This window comes from Taudactylus pleione, unplaced genomic scaffold (genome assembly GCF_031769625.1).
Source record: "Taudactylus pleione unplaced genomic scaffold, aTauple2 ptg000078l, whole genome shotgun sequence".
NCBI lineage: Eukaryota > Metazoa > Chordata > Amphibia > Anura > Myobatrachidae > Taudactylus > Taudactylus pleione.
In genome coordinates, this window is record NW_028284480.1 from 1,487,705 (window position 1) to 1,508,759 (window position 21,055).

Consider the following 21,055-nt stretch of genomic DNA (forward strand, 5'->3'; position numbering starts at 1 on the left):
ACCTTACATTCTCTACATTTGAAGTTCATGTTATATGCCTCTTCCAACCAGTACACCTCAGATTAGCTGTTATCTACCGTCCCCCTGGCCCTCCCTCCAAGTTCCTTGACAACTTTTCCTCCTGGCTAAGTCACTTTCTCTCCTCAGATCTTCCCTCTATTATCCTAGGTGACTTCAATATTCCAATTTATATACCCACATAATCCTCTGCTTCCAAACTACTCACCCTCACTTCCTCATTTGGCCTCTCCCAATGGACCGCCTCACCCTCCCATGCGAGTGGGCATTTGCTTGATCTGGTATTCACTCACCATTGTGATATTTCTGCCTACTCCAATTCCTCATTCCCCCTCTCTGATCATCACCTTCTCTCTTTTAACCTATCCCTCTCTCCTTCCCCTCCTCTACCTCTGAAAGCCGCCATCACTAAGTGTAACATTGAAGCTATCGACACTGCTTTCTTTTCTTCCCTACTTGACTCGCTTCTCTCCCCTATCCTCTCTTTCTGCTGCCCTGAACAAGCTGCTTCCCTATAGAATGCCTCCCTTACTTCTGCTCTTGACTCTGTTGCTTTGGCGATCACTACTCACCCACGTAAATCCAAACCTCAACCCTGGCATTCTAAATGCACCAGATACCTACAAAAATGTTCACGAGCGTCAGTGGAGAAGATCACACTCTTTTCTCCATTTCAAATTCCTGCTGTCATCCTACAGTGCTGCCCTTTCCCTCTCTAAACAGTCATATTTCAAGAATCTCATCTCCTTCCAGTACTGAAATCCCCAACTCCCTCCTCTGCCCACCCCCTCCTTGTCTCCCCTCCTTGCTCTGTGCCATTGACTTTGCTACCTATTTTACATCTAAAATTGATTTCATACATCAGGACATCATATCCAACCAGTCCCCCAGCTCTCCACCTCCACCTTTCCTGAATCACCCCTCCCCATCCATTTTACCGACTCTGACATCCTTCTCCCCTATAACTGGAGAGGAAGTTAAGGCCCTTATGCAGTCCTCCTCCCCTTCCAACTCTCCCCTTGATCCTATCCCCTCCCGCCTCCTTCGCTACCTCTCTCCTTCTGCCTGCTCCCATCTTGCCCACCTCCTTAATCTCTCCCTCTCTTCTGGCACTGTCCCTTCTGCATTCAAGAATGCACTTGTCTCCCCATTCTTAAAAAACTTTCCCTTGATCCTAACATTCTCTCTAACTACCGACCAATCTCTCTCCTCCCTTTTGCCTCCAAACTCCTATTGTTTACAACCTGAATCAGGCCCTTTGTATTGTTTACAACCACCTCACCACATTTCTTTCCTCCCACTCCCTCCTTGACCCTTTTCAGTCTGGCTTCTGTTCTCTTCACTCCACTGAAACTGCCCTCACGAAAGTCAGCAATGACCTAATCCAAAGGCCACTACTCCCTGCTCATTCTTCTTGACCTCTCTGCTGCTTTTGACACTGTGGATCACCCTCTACTGCTGCATATTCTTCACTCCCTTGGTCTACGTGACACTGTTCTCTCCTGGCTGTCCTCCTAGCTCTCTGACCTTTCCTTCTCTGTTTCCTCTCACAACTCCTCCTCCCCCCCAAAGCCTCTTGCAGTAGGTGCTCCCCAAGGTTCTGTTCTTGGACCTCTCCTATTCTCTCTATATACGTCCTCTCTAGGTAAACTCTGTTGCTCTTTTGACCTCCATTATCATCTCTATGCTGATGATACTCAGATCCACCTTTCCTCACCTGATCTTTCCCCCTTTTTACTGACTAGTACCTCCAACTGTCTCTCTGCTCTCTCTTCCTGGATGTCCCAGCGATTTCTCAAACTTAATATGTCTAAGACTGAGCTGATCGTCTTCCCACCCTTCCACATAACACCATTTCCCACTATTTCTTTATCAATAGATGGCACAACTATCTCATCTAGTCATAAAGTGCGTTGTCTTGGAGTCATCCTGGACTCTTCCCTCTCCTTCAGACGACATATTCAGAACCTCTCGCAGTCCTGTCGTTTCCATCTCAAGAATATTTCCAAGCTCAAACCCTTCTCACCCAGGATGCCACCAAAACCCTCATACATTCTCTGGTCATCTCCAGATTGGACTACTGTAACCTCCTCCTATCTGGTCTCTCCAAATCCCATCTGTCTCCTCTCCAGTCTGTGCTCAATGCTGCTGCTAGGCTCATCTTCCTCTCCAAACTTAGTATCTGTACCCAGTACCGAAGCTCTAGAGCAGGGGCTGGGTACAAACTGGAGGCATCCTGCACCTTGCACGGCCATTTAACACAGACTAATGTACAAGTCTGTGACCATTTAACATCATCGATCCGACTACTAAAAACAACTATCAGTGCTTTAATCGGTTACTAAGGAGAACTACTAGTGCTACAATCTGCTTCATAGCCATACAGTGCCTATCCACTGATGATGGTAATATTATCTAACACTAGAGCATATATACCTTGACATTGGAACTTTGGGCCTGATTCAGAGCCGTACGCTATTTGCGCTCACTCATCCAGAAAAAGGGGCTGGCTATTTAAATTGACCGTTCGCTCTTTGCGGTCTGTTGACGCCTCTATGTCTGAATGAGCGAACAAAACATGCGGACGTTTTTTTGTAAAAAACGCCCCCTGGCTGCTCGCATCATACATCATCTCCGCTATTTATTAGATTAATCGAGTACATCGAAAGGCGAATGAACTGCTCGCTATTCTTGTGGTTGCATTTTCCTACCGCAATCATGCGAGCAGTTCTGGCTAAAAGACACCCAACTGACGTGGTCGATGACGCTGCTTTGTTAATTATGCACACCCTTAAAATGCCCGTTTTGACCTTTTGGCACGCATGCGTTCGGATCTCCACTCCCCGTTTTCAAGCACTTTCCCCTGTTACCACCCACAAACGCCTCATCCTGTCACTCAAAATAGCAGGCATTCGCTATTTTGCGAGCACACGAATTTCGACCGCACTGACTGGTTCGCGCATGCGTACTAAAACCCATACGCATGCGCAGATGTGCGAACATCGCTCGGAGCGAACGAGCGGCCGCTTACGAGCGGCTCTGAATCAGGCCCTTTGTCTATTTAACAAATTATGACTTTTTCTGCATAATGCTGCCCATCCACTAGGCGATTAAATTGAGCGATTGAACGATAACGATGTCGTTATCGTTCATTAATCGTTTGAAGATTGTTCACTAAGATGACTAAAACGGCCAGCAATGCGGGCTTCCACTGATCGTTAAAAGACATCTATCATTGTGCAAACAAGCTGATCAGGTTGAGCATGTTTGCAGATGATTGATTGTGCCTACACTGAACGACTGCTCGTTCAGTTCAGGCTCATCACAGACATACAAGGTCGTAATCGTGCAGTCGTTTTCAGCTCGTCTAGTGGATGGGCAGCATTAGACTTATCTATTTAAACCAGTTATTAGAGAGTAACCTTGTTGAAAAATATTGCTAACTCATATCAACAAAGTTACCACTGCATGTGTCAAACAATTGAGATGTTTTATATTGTTTTCCAGTATGTGTATTTTATGAATAGAGTATTATACTGTATATGTTATTTTATTTTCATGAGCTTGTGGCAATAAACATTAGATTGATTACACAGTGATTAGTTTATGGGTATGAATTATAGGATTGCGCAGCCAATTATTTACCATGGAAATTTTAGTTGTACCACCCCCCCAGCAAGCTTTAGGAATTTTGATAACGATATTCAGCCTCTGCTTTCATCTCAAGTCTGCACCTCACACTGCCTGCTTCCCTCTCTCACCCCCTGCACCTAACACTGCTTACTTCCCTCTCTCACCTCCTGCACCTCACACTGCCTGCTTCCCTCTCTCACCCCTGCACCTAACACTGCTTACTTCCCTCTCTCACCTCCTGCACCTCACACTGCCTGCTTCCCTCTTACACCCCCTGCACCTCACACTGCCTGCTTCCCTTCCCACCCCCTGTACCTCACTCTGACTGCTTCCCTCTCTCACCTCCTGCACCTAACACTGCTTACTTCCCTCTCTCACCTCCTGCACCTCACACTGCATGCTTCCCTCTCTCACCCCCTGCACCTAACACTGCTTACTTCCCTCTCTCACCTCCTGCACCTCACACTGCCTGCTTCCCTCTTACACCCCCTGCACCTCACACTGCCTGCTTCCCTTCCCACCCCCTGTACCTCACTCTGACTGCTTCCCTCTCTCACCTCCTGCACCTAACACTGCTTACTTCCCTCTCTCACCTCCTGCACCTCACACTGCCTGCTTCCCTCTCTCACCCCCTGCACCTAACACTGCTTACTTCCCTCTCTCACCTCCTGCACCTCACACTGCCTGCTTCCCTCTTACACCCCCTGCACCTCACACTGCCTGCTTCCCTTCCCACCCCCTGTACCTCACTCTGACTGCTTCCCTCTCTCACCTCCTGCACCTAACACTGCTTACTTCCCTCTCTCACCTCCTGCACCTCACACTGCATGCTTCCCTCTCTCACCGCCTGCACCTAACACTGCTTACTTCCCTCTCTCACCTCCTGCACCTCACACTGCCTGCTTCCCTCTTACACCCCCTGCACCTCACACTGCCTGCTTCCCTTCCCACCCCCTGTACCTCACTCTGCCTGCTTGCCTTTCCACCCCCTGTACCTCACACTGCCTACTTCCCTCTCTCACCTCCTGCACCTCACACTGCATGCTTCCCTCTCTCACCCCCTGCACCTAACACTGCTTACTTCCCTCTCTCACCTCCTGCACCTCACACTGCCTAATTCCCTCTCCCACCCCCTGCACCTCACACTGCCTGCTTCCCTTCCCACCCCTTGTACCTCACACTGCCTGCTTCCCTCTCTCATCCCTTGTACCTCACACTGTCTGCTTCCCTTTCCCACCCACCGCACCTTACACTGCCTGCTTCCCTCTGCCACCCCCTGCACCTCACACTGCCTGCTTCCCTCTCTCACCTCCTGCACCTCACACTGCCTACTTCCCTCTCCCTTTTCCTGCACCTCACACTGCCTGCTTCCCTCTCCCACCCCCTGTACCTCACACTGCCTACTTCCCTTTCTCACCTCCTGCACCTCACACCTCCTACTTCCCTCTCTCATCCCTTGTACCTCACACTGCCTGCTTCCCTTTCCCAGCCACCGCACTTTACACTGCCTGCTTCCCTCTGCCACCCCCTGTACCTCACACTGCCTGCTTACCTCTCCCAGACGGCACATCACACTGCCTGCTTCCATTTCCCACCCCTTGCACCTCACACTACCTGCTTCCCTCTCCCACCCCCCGTACCTCACACTGCCTACTTCCCTTTCTCACCTCCTGCACCTCACACCTCCTACTTCCCTCTCTCATCCCTTGTACCTCACACTGCATGCTTCCCTTTCCCAGCCACCGCACTTTACACTGCCTGCTTCCCTCTGCCACCCCCTGTACCTCACACTGCCTGCTTACCTCTCCCAGACGGCACATCACACTGCCTGCTTCCATTTCCCACCCCCTGCACCTTACACTGCCTGCTTCACTCTCCCACCCCCCGTACCTCCCACTGCCTGCTTCTCTTTCCCACCCCCTGCACATCACACTGCCTACTTCCCTTTCCCACCCACTGCACCTCACACTGCCTGCTTCCCTCTCCCACTCCCTGCACATCACACTGCCTGATTCCCTTTCACACCCCCTGCACCTTACACTGCCTGCTTCCCTCTCCCACTCCCTGTACCTCACACTGCCTGTTTTCTTTCCCACCCCCTGCACATTGCACTGCCTACTTCCCTTTCCCACCCCTTACACCTTACACTGCCTGCTTCTCTTTCCCACCCCCTGCACATTGCACTGCCTGCTTCCCTCTCCCGTCCCCTGAACCTCACACTGCCTGCTTCCCTTTCCCACCCCCTGCACCTTACACTGCCTGCTTCCCTCTCCCGTCCCCTGAACCTCACACTGCCTGCTTCCCTCTCCCACCCCCTGTACCTCACACTGCCTACTTCCCTCTCTCACCCCCTGTACCTCACACTGCCTGCTTCTATTTCCCATCCCCTGCACATCGCACTGCCTGCTTCCCTTTCCAACCCCCTGCACCTTACACTGCCTGCTTCCAACTCCCACCCCCTGCACATCACACTGCTTGCTTCTCTCTCCCACCCCCTGTACCTCACACTGCCTACTTCCCTCTCCCACCCCCTGTACCTCACACTGCCTGCTTCTATTTCCCACCCCCTGCACATCACACTGCCTGCTTCCCTCTCATGTCCCCTGAACCTCACACTGCCTGCTTCCCTCTCCCACCCCTGAACATCACACTGCCTGCTTCCCTCTCCCACCCCTGAACCTCACACTGTGTGCTTCCCTCTCTCACCCCCTGCACATTACACTGCCTGTTTCCCTCTCCAACCCCCTGGACATCACACTGCCTTCTTCCCTCTCTCACCCCTTGTACCTCACACTACCTGCTTCCCTTTCCCAGCCTCTGCACCTCACACTGCCTGCTTCCGTTTCCCACCCTACACTTTTCACTGCCCACTTCCCTCTTTCACCCTATGTACCTCACACTGCCCGCTTCACTCTCTTACCCCCTGTACCTCACATTGCCTGCTTCCCTTTCCCACCCCCTGAACCTTACACTGCCTGCTTCCCTTTCCCACCCCCTGAATCTTACACTGCCTGCTTCCCTCTCCCACCCCCTGTACCTCACACTGCCTGCTTCCCTTTCCCACCCCCTGCTCTGTACACTGCTTACTTCCCTCTCCCACCCCCTGTACCTCACACTGCCTGCTTCCCTTTCCCATCCCCTGCACCTTACACTGCCTGCTTCCCTCTCCCGTACCCTGAACCTCACACTGCCTGCTTCCCTCTCCCACACCCTGTACCTCACACTGCCTACTTCCCTCTCTCACCCCCTGTACCTCACACAGCCTGCTTCTATTTCCCATCCCCTGCACATCGCACTGCCTGCTTCCCTTTCCAACCCCCTGCACCTTACACTGCCTGCTTCCAACTCCCACCCCCTGCACATCACACTGCCTGCTTCTCTCTCCCACCCCCTGTACCTCACACTGCCTACTTCCCTCTCCCACCCCCTGTACCTCACACTGCCTGCTTCTATTTCCCACCCCCTGCACATCACACTGCCTGCTTCCCTCTCATGTCCCCTGAACCTCACACTGCCTGCTTCCCTCTCCCACCCCTGAACATCACACTGCCTGCTTCCCTCTCCCACCCCTGAACCTCACACTGTGTGCTTCCCTCTCTCATCCCCTGCACATTACACTGCCTGTTTCCCTCTCCCACCCCCTGGACATCACACTGCCTACTTCCCTCTCTCACCCCTTGTACCTCACACTACCTGCTTCCCTTTCCCAGCCTCTGCACCTCACACTGCCTGCTTCCGTTTCCCACCCTACACTTTTCACTGCCCACTTCCCTCTTTCACCCTATGTACCTCACACTGCCCGCTTCACTCTCTTACCCCCTGTACCTCACATTGCCTGCTTCCCTTTCCCACCCCCTGAACCTTACACTGCCTGCTTCCCTTTCCCACCCCCTGAATCTTACACTGCCTGCTTCCCTCTCCCACCCCCTGTACCTCACACTGCCTGCTTCCCTTTCCCACCCCCTGCTCTGTACACTGCCTACTTCCCTCTCCCACCCCCTGTACCTCACACTGCCTGCTTCCCTTTCCCACCCCCTGCACCTTACACTGCCTGCTTCCCTCTCCTGTACCCTGAACCTCACACTGCCTGCTTCCCTCTCCCACACCCTGTACCTCACACTGCCTACTTCCCTCTCTCACCCCCTGTACCTCACACAGCCTGCTTCTATTTCCCATCCCCTGCACATCGCACTGCCTGCTTCCCTTTCCAACCCCCTGCACCTTACACTGCCTGCTTCCAACTCCCACCCCCTGCACATCACACTGCCTGCTTCTCTCTCCCACCCCCTGTACCTCACACTGCCTACTTCCCTCTCCCACCCTCTGTACCTCACACTGCCTGCTTCTATTTCCCACCCCCTGCACATCACACTGCCTGCTTCCCTCTCATGTCCCCTGAACCTCACACTGCCTGCTTCCCTCTCCCACCCCTGAACATCACACTGCCTGCTTCCCTCTCCCACCCCTGAACCTCACACTGTGTGCTTCCCTCTCTCACCCCCTGCACATTACACTGCCTGTTTCCCTCTCCCACCCCCTGGACATCACACTGCCTACTTCCCTCTCTCACCCCTTGTACCTCACACTACCTGCTTCCCTTTCCCAGCCTCTGCAGCTCACACTGCCTGCTTCCGTTTCCCACCCTACACTTTTCACTGCCCACTTCCCTCTTTCACCCTATGTACCTCACATTGCCTGCTTCCCTTTCCCACCCCCTGAACCTTACACTGCCTGCTTCCCTTTCCCACCCCCTGGACCTTACACTGCCTGCTTCCCTCTCCCACCCCCTGTACCTCACACTGCCTGCTTCCCTTTCCCACCCCCCTGCTCTGTACACTGCCTACTTCCCTCTCCCACCCCCTGTACCTCACACTGCCTGCTTCACTTTCCCACCCACTGCACCTTACACTGCCTGCTTCCCTTTCCCACCCCCTGAACCTTACACTGCCTGCTTCCCTCTCTCACCCCCTGTACCTCACACTGCCTGCTTCTCTTTCCCACCCCCTGCACATCGCACTGCCTGCTTCCCTTTCCCACCCCCTGCACCTTACACTGCCTACTTCCCTCTCCCACCACCTGCACCTTACACTGCCTGCTTCCCTCTCCCACCCCCTGTACATCAAACTGCCTACTTCCCTCTCCCACCCTCTGTACCTCACACTGCCTGCTTCTCTTTCTCACCCCCTGCACTGTACACTGCCTGCTTCTCTTTCTCACCCCCTGCACCTCACACTGCCTGCTTCCCTCTCCCACAACCTGAATCTGACACTGCCTGCTTCCCTCTCCCAACCCCTGCACATCACACTGCTTGCTTCCCTCTCCCTCTTCCACACCCACACTTTTCACTGCCCGCTTCCCTCTCTCACCCCCTGTACTCATCCTCCATGCCAAGCAGGGACACATCAAGCAGGGAAACATCTCTGATCGGCCATAGGTCCTCGCTCCAGGGCAGAGGCCAGCGGCGGCAGTTTAAACTTTGCGCTGGCTGTGAACCAATCACAGCTCGCGGACCGGCAGCCAGTCAGAAGCAGCCACGTGCCTGCTTCTGATTGGCTGCCGGTCCATGAGCCGTGATTGATTAGCAGCCGGCAAAAAAATGCCACCACCAACACTTTTTAAAGTTTAAACTGCTGTCGCATCTGTCCTGTCGCCGGGAGCGATGCTCCGTCCCAGCACCAATCAGAAATGTGTCCCCAGCAGGACACATCTCCAAGTAATGCTGGCGCTGCTCGACTGACAAGCGGGACACTGGCTGAAATGGCGGTATGGCGTACTACCGTATACTGGCTCACTTTGAGCACTGGTCACACGTGAATTTGCCCTCCTCTTTGTTCCTCATATCCAGTATTTCTCTCTGCATGTCACCCCAACCTTAGATATATTGCTAGAATATGCCATTTTGTTAACCAAGATGCTACAAAAACTCTTATCTACTCTCTCATCATCTCCCACCAACCTCCAAATCTCACGACTCACCACCTGTGCCCTCTTCCAATTATAATGTTAGCTTTCTCATCAGCAGGTCCCTGCCTTTGTTTTCAAGTCTTTTTTTATCTCCCTTGTTTGTCTCTTTTTATGTATAACCTATTTTTGCCACACTTCATCACTGCAAAGCACTGTGGGACCTTACAATCTAACAATAATAATAATAAAAAAAAATGTAGTAGTTTTCTTTGTACAGTTATAAAAGTACATATTAAAACTCAAGATTACCATGATTTAGATTTATTAGTGGCTGGTTAGTATTGATTTCTGCAAGTATAATTTAAATTGTAATCCCAGATTATTTAATTTAGCTCTTCCCCATTCCCTATGGCAGCAAACAGTAACCAAGTTAAACCAGGATATAATTTATAATTTAACATATTAGTGGAATTAAACAAATGAAAACACGTTTCTATGTGAATTGCATCATCGATCGCCTGTTCCCTCGGTAGGTGGGTGGCTGCTACTTGGTGGCTCCTGCCTCCTGAAGTCTTGCCTACCTTTTCAGGGGACTGGAATCACCACCCGTTTTTCAAGAGACTCACAGTCTTTCCGGGAGGGTAGACAAGTATGACTATGACAACACAACACAAATAGAGTTTGATTGCAGGAACTGATGCCATGTTTAGATAGCTTTGTTCTCGGAGCCCCGCTCCTTCCTATGGTAATGAGGTCTGGGTTGTGAAGAGGGGTCCATTCGCATCACTCTGTCCCCCTCCAACCCTCTCTGTGTGCAATAGCTCAGTACAGTAACACTGCCAGTTTGTGTAAACTTTTGCTGCTATTATTTAGGGGTGAAAGTATTAGTGGTAGGGCTCGCTGGGAATGCTATTTTTTTTGAAGTTCAACATCTGCCGTCACAACTCGTCATGAGTCATATAACTAATACATTGGGGCCAATCATAACACAATGATGGTTATGCCCCTTAGTTTCTTCTGAAAGGCTGTTGCGTTGCCATCTTAATTATCATTAGGTATACTATTTAGTAGGGATGTGCAGGCTCGGATAGGTTCGAGTTTGCACGTGGAGTTCGGATTTTTCCCTCCAAAAAAACAGAACTCAGAAAGAGGCAAAACGTCATCTTGCACGGACGAACATCATCATTCCTGGACTTTTGTCCAAGAATGATGATGTTCGTCCATGCAAGATGACGTTTTGCCTCTTTCTGAGTACCGTTTTTTTGGAGGGAAAAATCCGAACTCCACGTGCAAACTCGAACCTATCCGAGCCTGCACATCCCTACTATTTAGCAGTTAATGACCAAAGCCTGTACCTAAAACTTGTCAATGCTCATTGTCATGTAGGACAGCGCTGAGCATAAGATCCACCTGTTTGAAAATGCTGGTTACAATGGAAGGAAGATGGAGATTGTGGATGATGATGTACCAAGTCTGTGGGCTCATGGCTTCCAGGACCGAGTGGCCAGTATTAAGGTCCTCAATGGAACGTAAGAGCTCCTACATCAGCTATGAAAATGTTATTGCTAATGAGAATTATAACTTCCTGTACAGTCAATTACATACAAAGGGACTGTTATATTAATAATAAAGTCTTTTTTTCTGGCTTGAACAATGTGTATGGCATAAACAATGTTAGCAGAAGACAAATAGTGATATCACAAAGTAAGAAGCTTCTGCCTTAAGCAGATACAGTGTCAGTGATGAATATGCATGCATACAATCCAATCTAACGTGTTTATTGTTTCTTGCAGCTGGGTAGGTTATGAATACCCCGGCTACAGAGGTCGTCAGTATGTCTTTGAGAAGAATGAATACAGACACTGGAATGATTGGGAAGCCAACCAGCCCCAGATCCAGTCTGTTCGCCGTATCCGTGACATGCAGTGGCACAAGCGAGGCTGCTTTGTTCCCACCCCAGTTGCAGCAGCCGCTGCAGCCCCTGCCCCTACTAGTAGCTGAAGGAGATCAAAGCACACACACCAGTTGTCACCCTCTTCTACTGACAAGCACGGCAAGAAGAGACGCGTAAAATGATTTTAAAATTTGATAACGTCTCTTTAATATGTCAGTCCGTAATCTTAAATAAAGATTACTGCAATCACTAAATACTTTTGTTGCCTGTATTCCTAAACAGTATATACTTACTGAGCAGCCATTATTGCAGCATTGCATTTAGATGGCTCAATAATAAGCATCAACTAGCTAAATTTTTATAACAATTTTTCCTTTGAAAACAATGGGGACTAACTGTGTCATGTGAGCTGTGGTGTACAGGAGAGGGCTCAGTAAGGTCTACTCCACCTGTAAATGTGTGTGTGTGGTTACTTTAATCTGTGGCACTAAACTGCTTAAACTGTAAAATTATTTGTGCATATATATATATATATATATATATATATATATATATATATATATATATGGCCCTCCCTTATATAGGGTGTGCCAGATGCAGAGCACAACAGCTCATTCTACAACAGAATTAGTACTGCAATAAAAAATATATTTATAATAGATAGAACTTAAATAATCAAGGCAATTAACTGTATTCAAATATCTATTTTATTTTGTAAAAAATGTATTACATGTGCATATTTATTTCAATTAAGCCTCCAGTAAACATTACATACAGAAATCATATTGCCTCATACATACACACACATTCTTTCAATCATACCTTTTATCAAGAACATCACACAGCATAGCCAGCTCATACAGAATAGCCTCTGGGCGGATAGCACATGCATAATAATTGTCTGCATGAACTCTATGTAAATCTACTTTCTACAATGTTTCCATGCACGCTGGGAATTAGTAACAGTTCCCTGTGCCTTCCAGAAGAGCAGAGAATTGATTAACAAGGACATTATGAACCAGTGCACCTCGACTTACAATTTTTGACAAACCTATTTAAAAAATATAATTAATAGAGTTTATAGAGTGTGAAGGCTTATGCAGAGTTAAGGCCCCCATACATCAGAGATTGATTGCAGCAATCGTGCAATTTGCAATCGATTGTGTATACAAATCTTTCCCTTTTTCAATCGATTGCAGATTGCAGAGATGCCACAATCGATTGAAAAAGGGAAAGATTTTTATTACACAATCGATTGCAAATTGCACGATTGCTGCAATCAATCTCTGATGTATGGGGGCCTTTAGGAGCAATTTTTTTTTAAAAAACACAAGGAGTAAATCTTCACCGTGGCAAACCCATGTTGTGCTGTGAGTGTGACAGACAGACTGTGTAATGGTTAGCATTACTGCCTCACAGCACTGAGGTCGTGGGTTCAATTCCCACCACAGCCCTAACTGTGTGGAGTTTGTATATTCTCCCGGTGCTTGCGTGGGTTTCCTCTGGGTACTCCAGTTTCCTCCCACACTCCAAAAATATACTGGTAGGTTAATTGGCTCCCAGCAAAAAATTATCCCTAGTGTGTATGTGTGTGAACATGTGGTAGGGAATATAGATTGTAAGCTCCACTGGGGCAGGGACCGATGTGAATGGACAAATATTCTCTGTAAAGCGCTGCGGAATATGTGTGCGCTATATAAATAACTGCTAATAATAATAATAATAATAATAATCATAATAAAATGTGAGGTTAGATTTAGGGCTAAATATACTAAGCAGCACTTACAGTATCATAGCCGGTTGTGGCTTTAGCCAATGGAATTAAAGTTGTGACAAATGGAAATACAAAACATGCCTAGATTTGGATTTAATACTATTACCTCTTTAAAACCTGTGGTCGAAATTACCAAAGACGTGTCAGTTTTGAAGCACTGCTTAGCAAGTTTAGCCCTTAGAGTTGGGAGGGGTGTGTTGAAGCTTAATTCTGAATTTCATTGTAAAAAGAAGGCTGCCAAGTACTTGTTCACTACATTTAAAAGCAGCCAATACTATCCCTGCATGGAAAAATAAAATAAATGTATTTGCACCCCTTACATTGCAACATGCTTTGTCCAGGAGTAAATTGCTCCTGTTTTGTTCCTTTTTTATTTCCTACTAACTCTGCATAAGAACCTAAAAGTTTTGGCTGAAGACATAGATAAATAAACCAAAAAGAAAATACAAGCCTGGCACTATATAAAGGATGATTGGTTATAGAGCATGGCATATAATGTAATTAATATATTTTGATTGGGAAATAAAAGTTTGGAATTGTAACCATAGTTACTGTAGAAATTATTACAAAACGTAGAGGTATAGAAAATGCTGACTGACTAAATAGCAGTACTGTACATGTCATTTTCATCACACTGTTCCCAATTATAACAACATTCCTGCTGCCCAATTTGAACTGTGGACCTGATTCAGACCCGCTCGCTAGATGAGTATGCAAATTAGGCAAGGCAGGCGATCGCACGGCATTAGCAGGCCCACTATATCTTAGCGTGTGATCGCATTGTGTATGCAGATGCCCACCAGCCCGTCTTAAGATGCCCACTTGCGCAGGTCATCTCCAGGAAGTGTATGCAACCATCGGTAACATCGAGTACCATCGAATGCGATCGCAGCACTTGTAGACCATTCCCTGCCGCAAGCACTGCGAGCGCTTCAGTGTAAATTTCAGCCAAGTGACGTGTACTATGACGCTGCCTCTTTATTATACACGCTTCTGAAACGGCGTTGAGGCGCTCAGGCACGCCTACGTTCGCACATCCACTCCCCCATTTCTACCAGCCAGCCCCTGTCACCACCCACAAACGGCTTCTCCTGTCACTCACTCTGCTGGGCAGCCTGTGTGCAGCGAGCGTATGCTTCCCGATTGCTCGCACTAGTTTGCGTACGCGCACTGCGATGCGTAAGCATGCGCAGAATGCTAACAATCGGCTGGCTGCGTGCAAATGCATCTTAGCGAGCGGGTCTAAATCAGTTCCTGTGTTCTAAGCTAATGGTATAAAGAGTACATTACTGTTGGCAAAATGCAGAGATTGTAAATACTTTATTCTGCTTCCCACCAACTACCAGTGGCCTCAATCATAAATGTTACATTTTCTTTTACATTTCTCTTTGTTTCTAAATGCTGCCAGATAGTTATGCACAAAAAGAAAGAAAAAAATTGTCAAATAGACATTAAAGGATTACTACATTCAAAAACTTCCAATAACGTTGTTTACAAAAACTTCCAATAACGTTATTTACGCACCTAGAGCCGATAGGGAGGGAACAGTTTACACATTTCCACAGTTAATGGTTACATATAAAACAGCAGATGTTTGGGTTTAAAGTATATAATGGGAAAAGGGGGAAAGAAGGAGAAGTGACACTGGGTATCACACGGGGTAGTGAGTACATAAGGGAAAAAGGTGTAAGTGTAAATGGGGATGTGAAGGGGAGAAATGGCAGAGACCAGATTTGAAGGAAGACTTTATGAAGCACATACAGTAATACGCTGTAATAAGGAACTGAGTGGTATGCTTCTTCTGTTCTCTTGCAATTAAAAACTTTGGCTGTTTGTTAATGTCCATGTTACATTTGAATAAAGTTGGTGATATGGTGCTGAACAAAACCTACTGTTTGAATTATTGATATAAGCTACAAAACACTACCGACGCAGGGCAATGACTTGCAAAAATGAGTCTGGATGGCCTGTGGCTGTGACATAGTTATATTACTTATTTAATTAGTAATGAATAAGAAGAATTTCATTTGTATTTTGGCAATTACCCAAAATGAAGCAAAGAAAATCAAACATCAAATGTTAAGGCCCCCATACACGGTGAGATTCAAAGTTGGTAAGATCAGTTGTACGATTTCCCTTGAAATTCCTCCATTGAAATTATTCATAAGATGTGGTCAAATGATGTACAATTGATCATTAAGCTGATAGGATAAGATGCATAGAAGTGTATCACATCGTACACGATCAGTTGAGATCTCTCTGCAAAACCATCTGATCTGCGATACAACTTACGACGACGGGGACGCGCATCGGGGTCGCAGAAGATACAAAATACAACTATTTGCAAACAATTGGTCTGTCCAACCTGTAGAATCTGCCAAAATAGTGTTAAAAATCGTCCCATGTATGGCCAGCTTAACTGTGATTATTTTTTATTGCAACCATAGTTTTCATAATGTTTTGAACTTATTGCAGGAAAAAAATTACAATTAATGTTTTTATATTTCTAAACATTTTTGCAGCCATATATATATAAAAAATATATATAAAAAGTGTGGTGGGTTACACTGTAAATGCGCAAAAGCAGCCTTAAATCATCTCCCAGGTCTAAATGGAAATCACCAAATCAATAATTACATATACAATAATAAAAGGCAACACAGGGGATACAAACAGGCGCTAATAACAAATTATACTTAAATTGTATGTGATGAACTGAGACAGTCCTTTTAATGCTTGAAGTGAAATCTTCATACACTTCTTTATGCACAATTCCACCTCAGGATTCACCACGTAAATTCTCTCCATATGGTGTGTATGCAAGGAAAGATAAATAGGTTGTCACTGAGGGGTATTCTCACGAAGAAAAAACAGCCAGATACTATTCCTTACAGTAGAAGGTATAGTGCACTTAAGATAATGCGAACCCGACTCACATAGAACATATATGAGCGCCTCCTAAAAAGGTATCTTTAAATGGAGACATTCACACCCAAAGTGTGTTTAGTAGAGGGAAAGATCTTGCGTACCATTCACTCACATCAGAAAAGGTCTGGAAAATACACATAAAGGTTTCTTTACAATAGCCCAGAAAAACAGTGTTCGCGAACTGCCGAGCGACAGTGGAGAAGATCACGCTCTAAGGCTGATTTTCTCCATTTCAAATTTATGCTCTCATCATACAGTGCTGCCCTTTCCCTCTCTAAACAGTCATATTTCAAGAACCTCATCTCCTCTCAGTCCTCAAATCCCCAACGTCTCTTCACCACCTTCAACTCCCTCCTCTGCCCACCCCCTCCTCGCCTCCCCTCCTCGCTCTCTGCCCTTGACTTTGCTACCTACTTTACATCTAAAATTGACTCCATACGTCAGGACATCATATCCCACCAGTCCCCCTGCTATCCACCTCCTCTCTTCCCAGATCACCCCTCTCCTTCCATTTTACCGACTCTAACTTTCTTCTTCCCTGTATCTGGAGAGGTAGTCATGTCAGTCATCCAGTCCTCCCCCCCTTTCACCTCCCCCTTGACCCTATCCCTTCACGTCTCCTCCGCTACCTCTCTCTTTATGCCTGCTCCCATCTTGCCCATCTCCTTAATCTCTTAATCATCAGGCACTGTCCCGTCTGCATTCAAACGTGCCCTTGTCTCCCCCATACTACAAAAACCTACCCTTGATCCTAACACTCTCTCCAACTACCGTCCCATCTCTCTCCTCCCTTTTGCCTCCAAGCTTCTTGAGCGTGCTGTTTACAAGCGCCTTACCACCTTTCTTTCCTCTCACTCCCTCCTTGACCCTTTTCAGTCTGGCTTCCGTTCTCTCCACTCCACTGAAACTGCCCTCACTAAAGTCAGCAATGACCTCCTTGCTGCTAAATCCAAGGGCCACTACTCTATGCTCATTCTCCTTGACCTTTCTGCTGCTTTCGACACTGTGGACCACCCTCTCCTTCTTCAAATCCTTCACTCCCTTGGTCTACATGACACTGCCCTCTCCTGGCTATCCTCCTACCTCTCTGACTGATCCTTCTCTGTCTCCTCTCATGGCTCCTCTTCTCCCCCACAGCCTCTTGCAGTAGGTGTTCCCCAAGGTTCTGTTCTTGGACCTCTCCTTTTCTCACTCTATACATCCTCACTAGGTGAACTCGTCAGCTCTTTTGACCTCCAATATCATCTCTATGCTGATGATACTCAGATCTACCTTTCCTCCCCTGACCTCTCTCCCTTTCCCCTCACTCGTGTCTCCAATTGTCTCTCGGCCATTTCTTCCTGGATGTCCCAGTGATTTCTTAAACTTAATATGTCTAAGACTGAGCGAATCATCTTCCCTCCCCCCCTACATAACCACACTTCCCACAATTTCCTTATCAATTGATGGCACAACTATCTCCTCTAGCCCCAAAGTGCGCTGTCTTGAAGTTATCCTGGACTCCTCCCTCTCCCTCAAAACCACATATCCAGAATCTATCACAGTCCTGTCATTTTCATCTTAAAAATATTTCCATATTTCTCACCCAGGATGCCAACAAAACCCTCATTCACTCATTGGTCATCTCCAGATTAGACTACTGTAACCTCCTCCTATCTGGCCTCCCCAAATCCCTTCTCTCCCCTCTCTAGTCTGTCCTCAATGCTGCTCGGCTCATCTTCCTCTCAAAATGCACTGCATCTGCCTCCCCTATCCTACAAGCTCTCCGCTGGCCTTTTAGAACCCAATTTAAGGTTCTCACACTCACTTACAAAGCCCTCAGCCATTCCTCTCCCATTTACATGTCTGATCTCATCTCCCTTCACTCTACTGTCCCCCCTCTTTGTTCAACAAATGCATGCCGCCTCTCATGCCAATTGACTACTTCCTCCCACTCCCGCCTCCAAGATTTTGCCCGCGCTGCTCCCCACCTTTGGAACTCTCTCCCGCTTCCCATCAGACTCTCCACCTCTCTTCAATCCTTCAAATGGGCTCTCAGGACCCACTATTTCATCAAAGCCTTTCAGCTCTCATCTTAACTTGCTGCTACATACTCCTTCCTCCCTGCCCACCCAATCTTTGTCACCCGTTTGTCTGTCCCTCCCCTTTAGAATGTAAGCTCCTATGAGCAGGGCCCTCTACCCTCTTGTGCTTCTCCTTACTCTACCTTCATCTACTTCTCTCTCTCTACCAGGGCACCTAACACTTGGTTGCTTTGCATCGTTGCTTATCTGGGTGTTATGGTTGCGAATGCAGCAATGTATATTATCCATATCCTGTATTGTATTGTATTGTACTGTAAGTCACTGTAAATCAATCTATTTATGTACTTTGTAAGGCGCTGCGGAACACTTGTGGCGCCATATAAATAAACGATAATAATAATAATAATAAAAACACTGCATACCGAACTCACAATTCTCATGGAGTTGTGACTTCACATCAAGGTATCTTTTTTCCCTTTGTTCTCAAAGGAAAATGGTCATCAGAAATCCATAATAGTCCATAGGTTTTAAGTCCCCCAAAAAATGTATTCATACATTGCAATACATATAGTAAATAAAAAATCATCCAATAAAATTATTAAAAAAAGAATAAAAACATGTGGCCAGAGGTAGTCCAAAAGTTGATAACTAACTGGAGTAGGTGGAAAATCCAGTAGTAAAAAGATGATAAATGACATACCTCTGGATTCTAGTAGAAAAATCATACACTCAAACGGTCAATGCGTTTCAGCTCTCCTTGGGAGCCCTTGTCAAGACATGGAGCAAGGTGTATGATTCTAATGATTTATACAGGTTATCACCAATCAGCTCAGGTGAAAGGCAGAGTTCCCGCCTAACACTGAAGAATCAGCAGGGTTTTATGATGACATTATCATCCCCATTCTACTTCCAGGATCGCGTCCATGACCAGAAGTGATGTGCCCGCATCATTCACCAGACGCGGGCATGATATCCATCATGCCAAACCTCCAGTCAGCACAACTCGTGACCTAGGGCACGCCTCCGGCAACACGATACAGTGGAACGCAGTGACATCACTGTCATATACATCCAATGTACTGCTAGCGGGACCACGATTGCTACCAGAAGTGACACGCACGTGTCATCAGCCGGAAGTGAATGCGGTATCCATGGCAACATCTCTAAGGTTAGCGTCGCCTGTTCATAGGAAAACGCAGGGGGGGTTCCGTCTGCCTGGAAACCCCCCTCCCCAGCCCACACCATGACCACAATAGAAATAGTAATATAATGGAAATTTTCTAGTGCTGCATGTTCTTCTCAGTATCACAAATGAAATAATTAGCACCACCTGTGGATCTTTTAACATGTTTCAGCCAGTAATAGATAACCTGTGCACCCATTAGGGGATTTGGAAAACATGCACTGTTAGGGATGCACTGCTATAGAGCCCAATATTTAGATATATGTCCAGGGCAGTGCTAGGTTCTTCTGCTGCTCCCAGACTCCCGGACTTGCTCCAATGCTCTGGAATGGTACCCACATCTAAAATAAAAACATTCAGCTCAGACAGGATGGCCCTAATGCCGCATGTAATGGCTTACTGTGATCGATGGTCCTGTATATGCTGGAATTATGACACACAATACACTTTGTATGACGCATATTAAAGCTGGATAAGTGCTAATTATGCCCTCTTCATGGACTGGCCACACTCACTCTAAAATCAAGCATTTGGAAACCCCCTCTAGAAATCCTGCGTTTGCCACTGCTGTTGTCTAGGGAACATGGTTGTAACCTTACAGGAAGACTATAAGCAATACACAATACACAATAAAAGCATAAATGTACATTAAAACCATCTCTGAAATATGTGTAACAAAACCACAATAATAACAGAGAAAATTATAATAATGACAATAACAATACAGAGTAATTCTTCCATATACAGTGGATTCCGGAAAAGAACTTTGACAGCATCAATTTCTCTTTCCATTTTCTTTATATAGGTAACTGACATAGTATTTCCTTAGTGTATATTCCTCTATAGGGGCAGTCCATATGTGGAATAAAGGAGAGGGTGTCCATAATCCGGAGGTTTTAGAAACAATCTAGGACTATAAGACAGATGTTAAATACTAATCAAAATCACAGAAACCATTACACCTCAAAATCCTTATTAAGCCCCACTCGGGATCAATGTTTTATATGTATAGATAAAATTAATTTCTGTTCGGATCTGTGGCCGGTTTGGAACTTGGATTTAATAACCGAACTCGGGTTTTGGATTCGGACATTTTAGCTGTTTTTTATCAATTTTTATCTGAATCCAAAACCAAAACACGAAGATGAATCCAAAACCAAAACACAAGGGTCGGCACACATCTCTACCAGGAACTCATTCAATGAATATTTGGATGGATAATTGGTCATGTTTTTGCTTCATTATACTTTAGACTCATTTATTTAGAAGGGAGAGAATTACCCCACTGCCTAATCCAATTGCCACATTATTCAGACCAACATGGATGGAAAATAGTGACCTCTATCAGAGCTGCCATATATGTGCAATTTAGCTGTCAGATGTGGAATTATAGCCCACAGATTTGACCTTTTGTTGAATATGCTGACCAACCACAATTGTAACACGTGTTGACAGTTTAGCTACAGGAATAAACAGATTGGAGATCCGGTCTCCCATTTTCAAGCCAATTAATGTTTTAATAAAAAGAAAGTAAGAACTAAAGGAACAGTCTACTTGCCAAATGGTGCATACACACGGTCAGATATGTCAGATGAACGATTGAACGACTGAATGGTTTTTCCAATGATTTGAACGATTTTACAAAAAATTTGAATGATTGAACGATTAAAGACTGTATTAAAATGAATGAAATCGAC

General features: G+C 46.5%; 1 protein-coding gene across 1 annotated transcript in view; it reads left to right on the top strand.

Moving 5' to 3' along the window:
* The window catches only part of CRYBB3 (crystallin beta B3), a 48,828-nt gene extending 36,875 nt beyond the window's left edge, over window positions 1-11,953 (top strand). The window contains exons 5-6 of the mRNA XM_088467929.1: window positions 10,942-11,084; window positions 11,349-11,953. Coding sequence (XP_088324055.1) covers window positions 10,942-11,084; window positions 11,349-11,556 — 351 coding nt within the window. The 3' untranslated portion in view covers window positions 11,557-11,953. The remainder of the gene's footprint in view (window positions 1-10,941; window positions 11,085-11,348) is intronic.
* The last annotated feature ends 9,102 nt before the right edge of the window (window positions 11,954-21,055 follow it).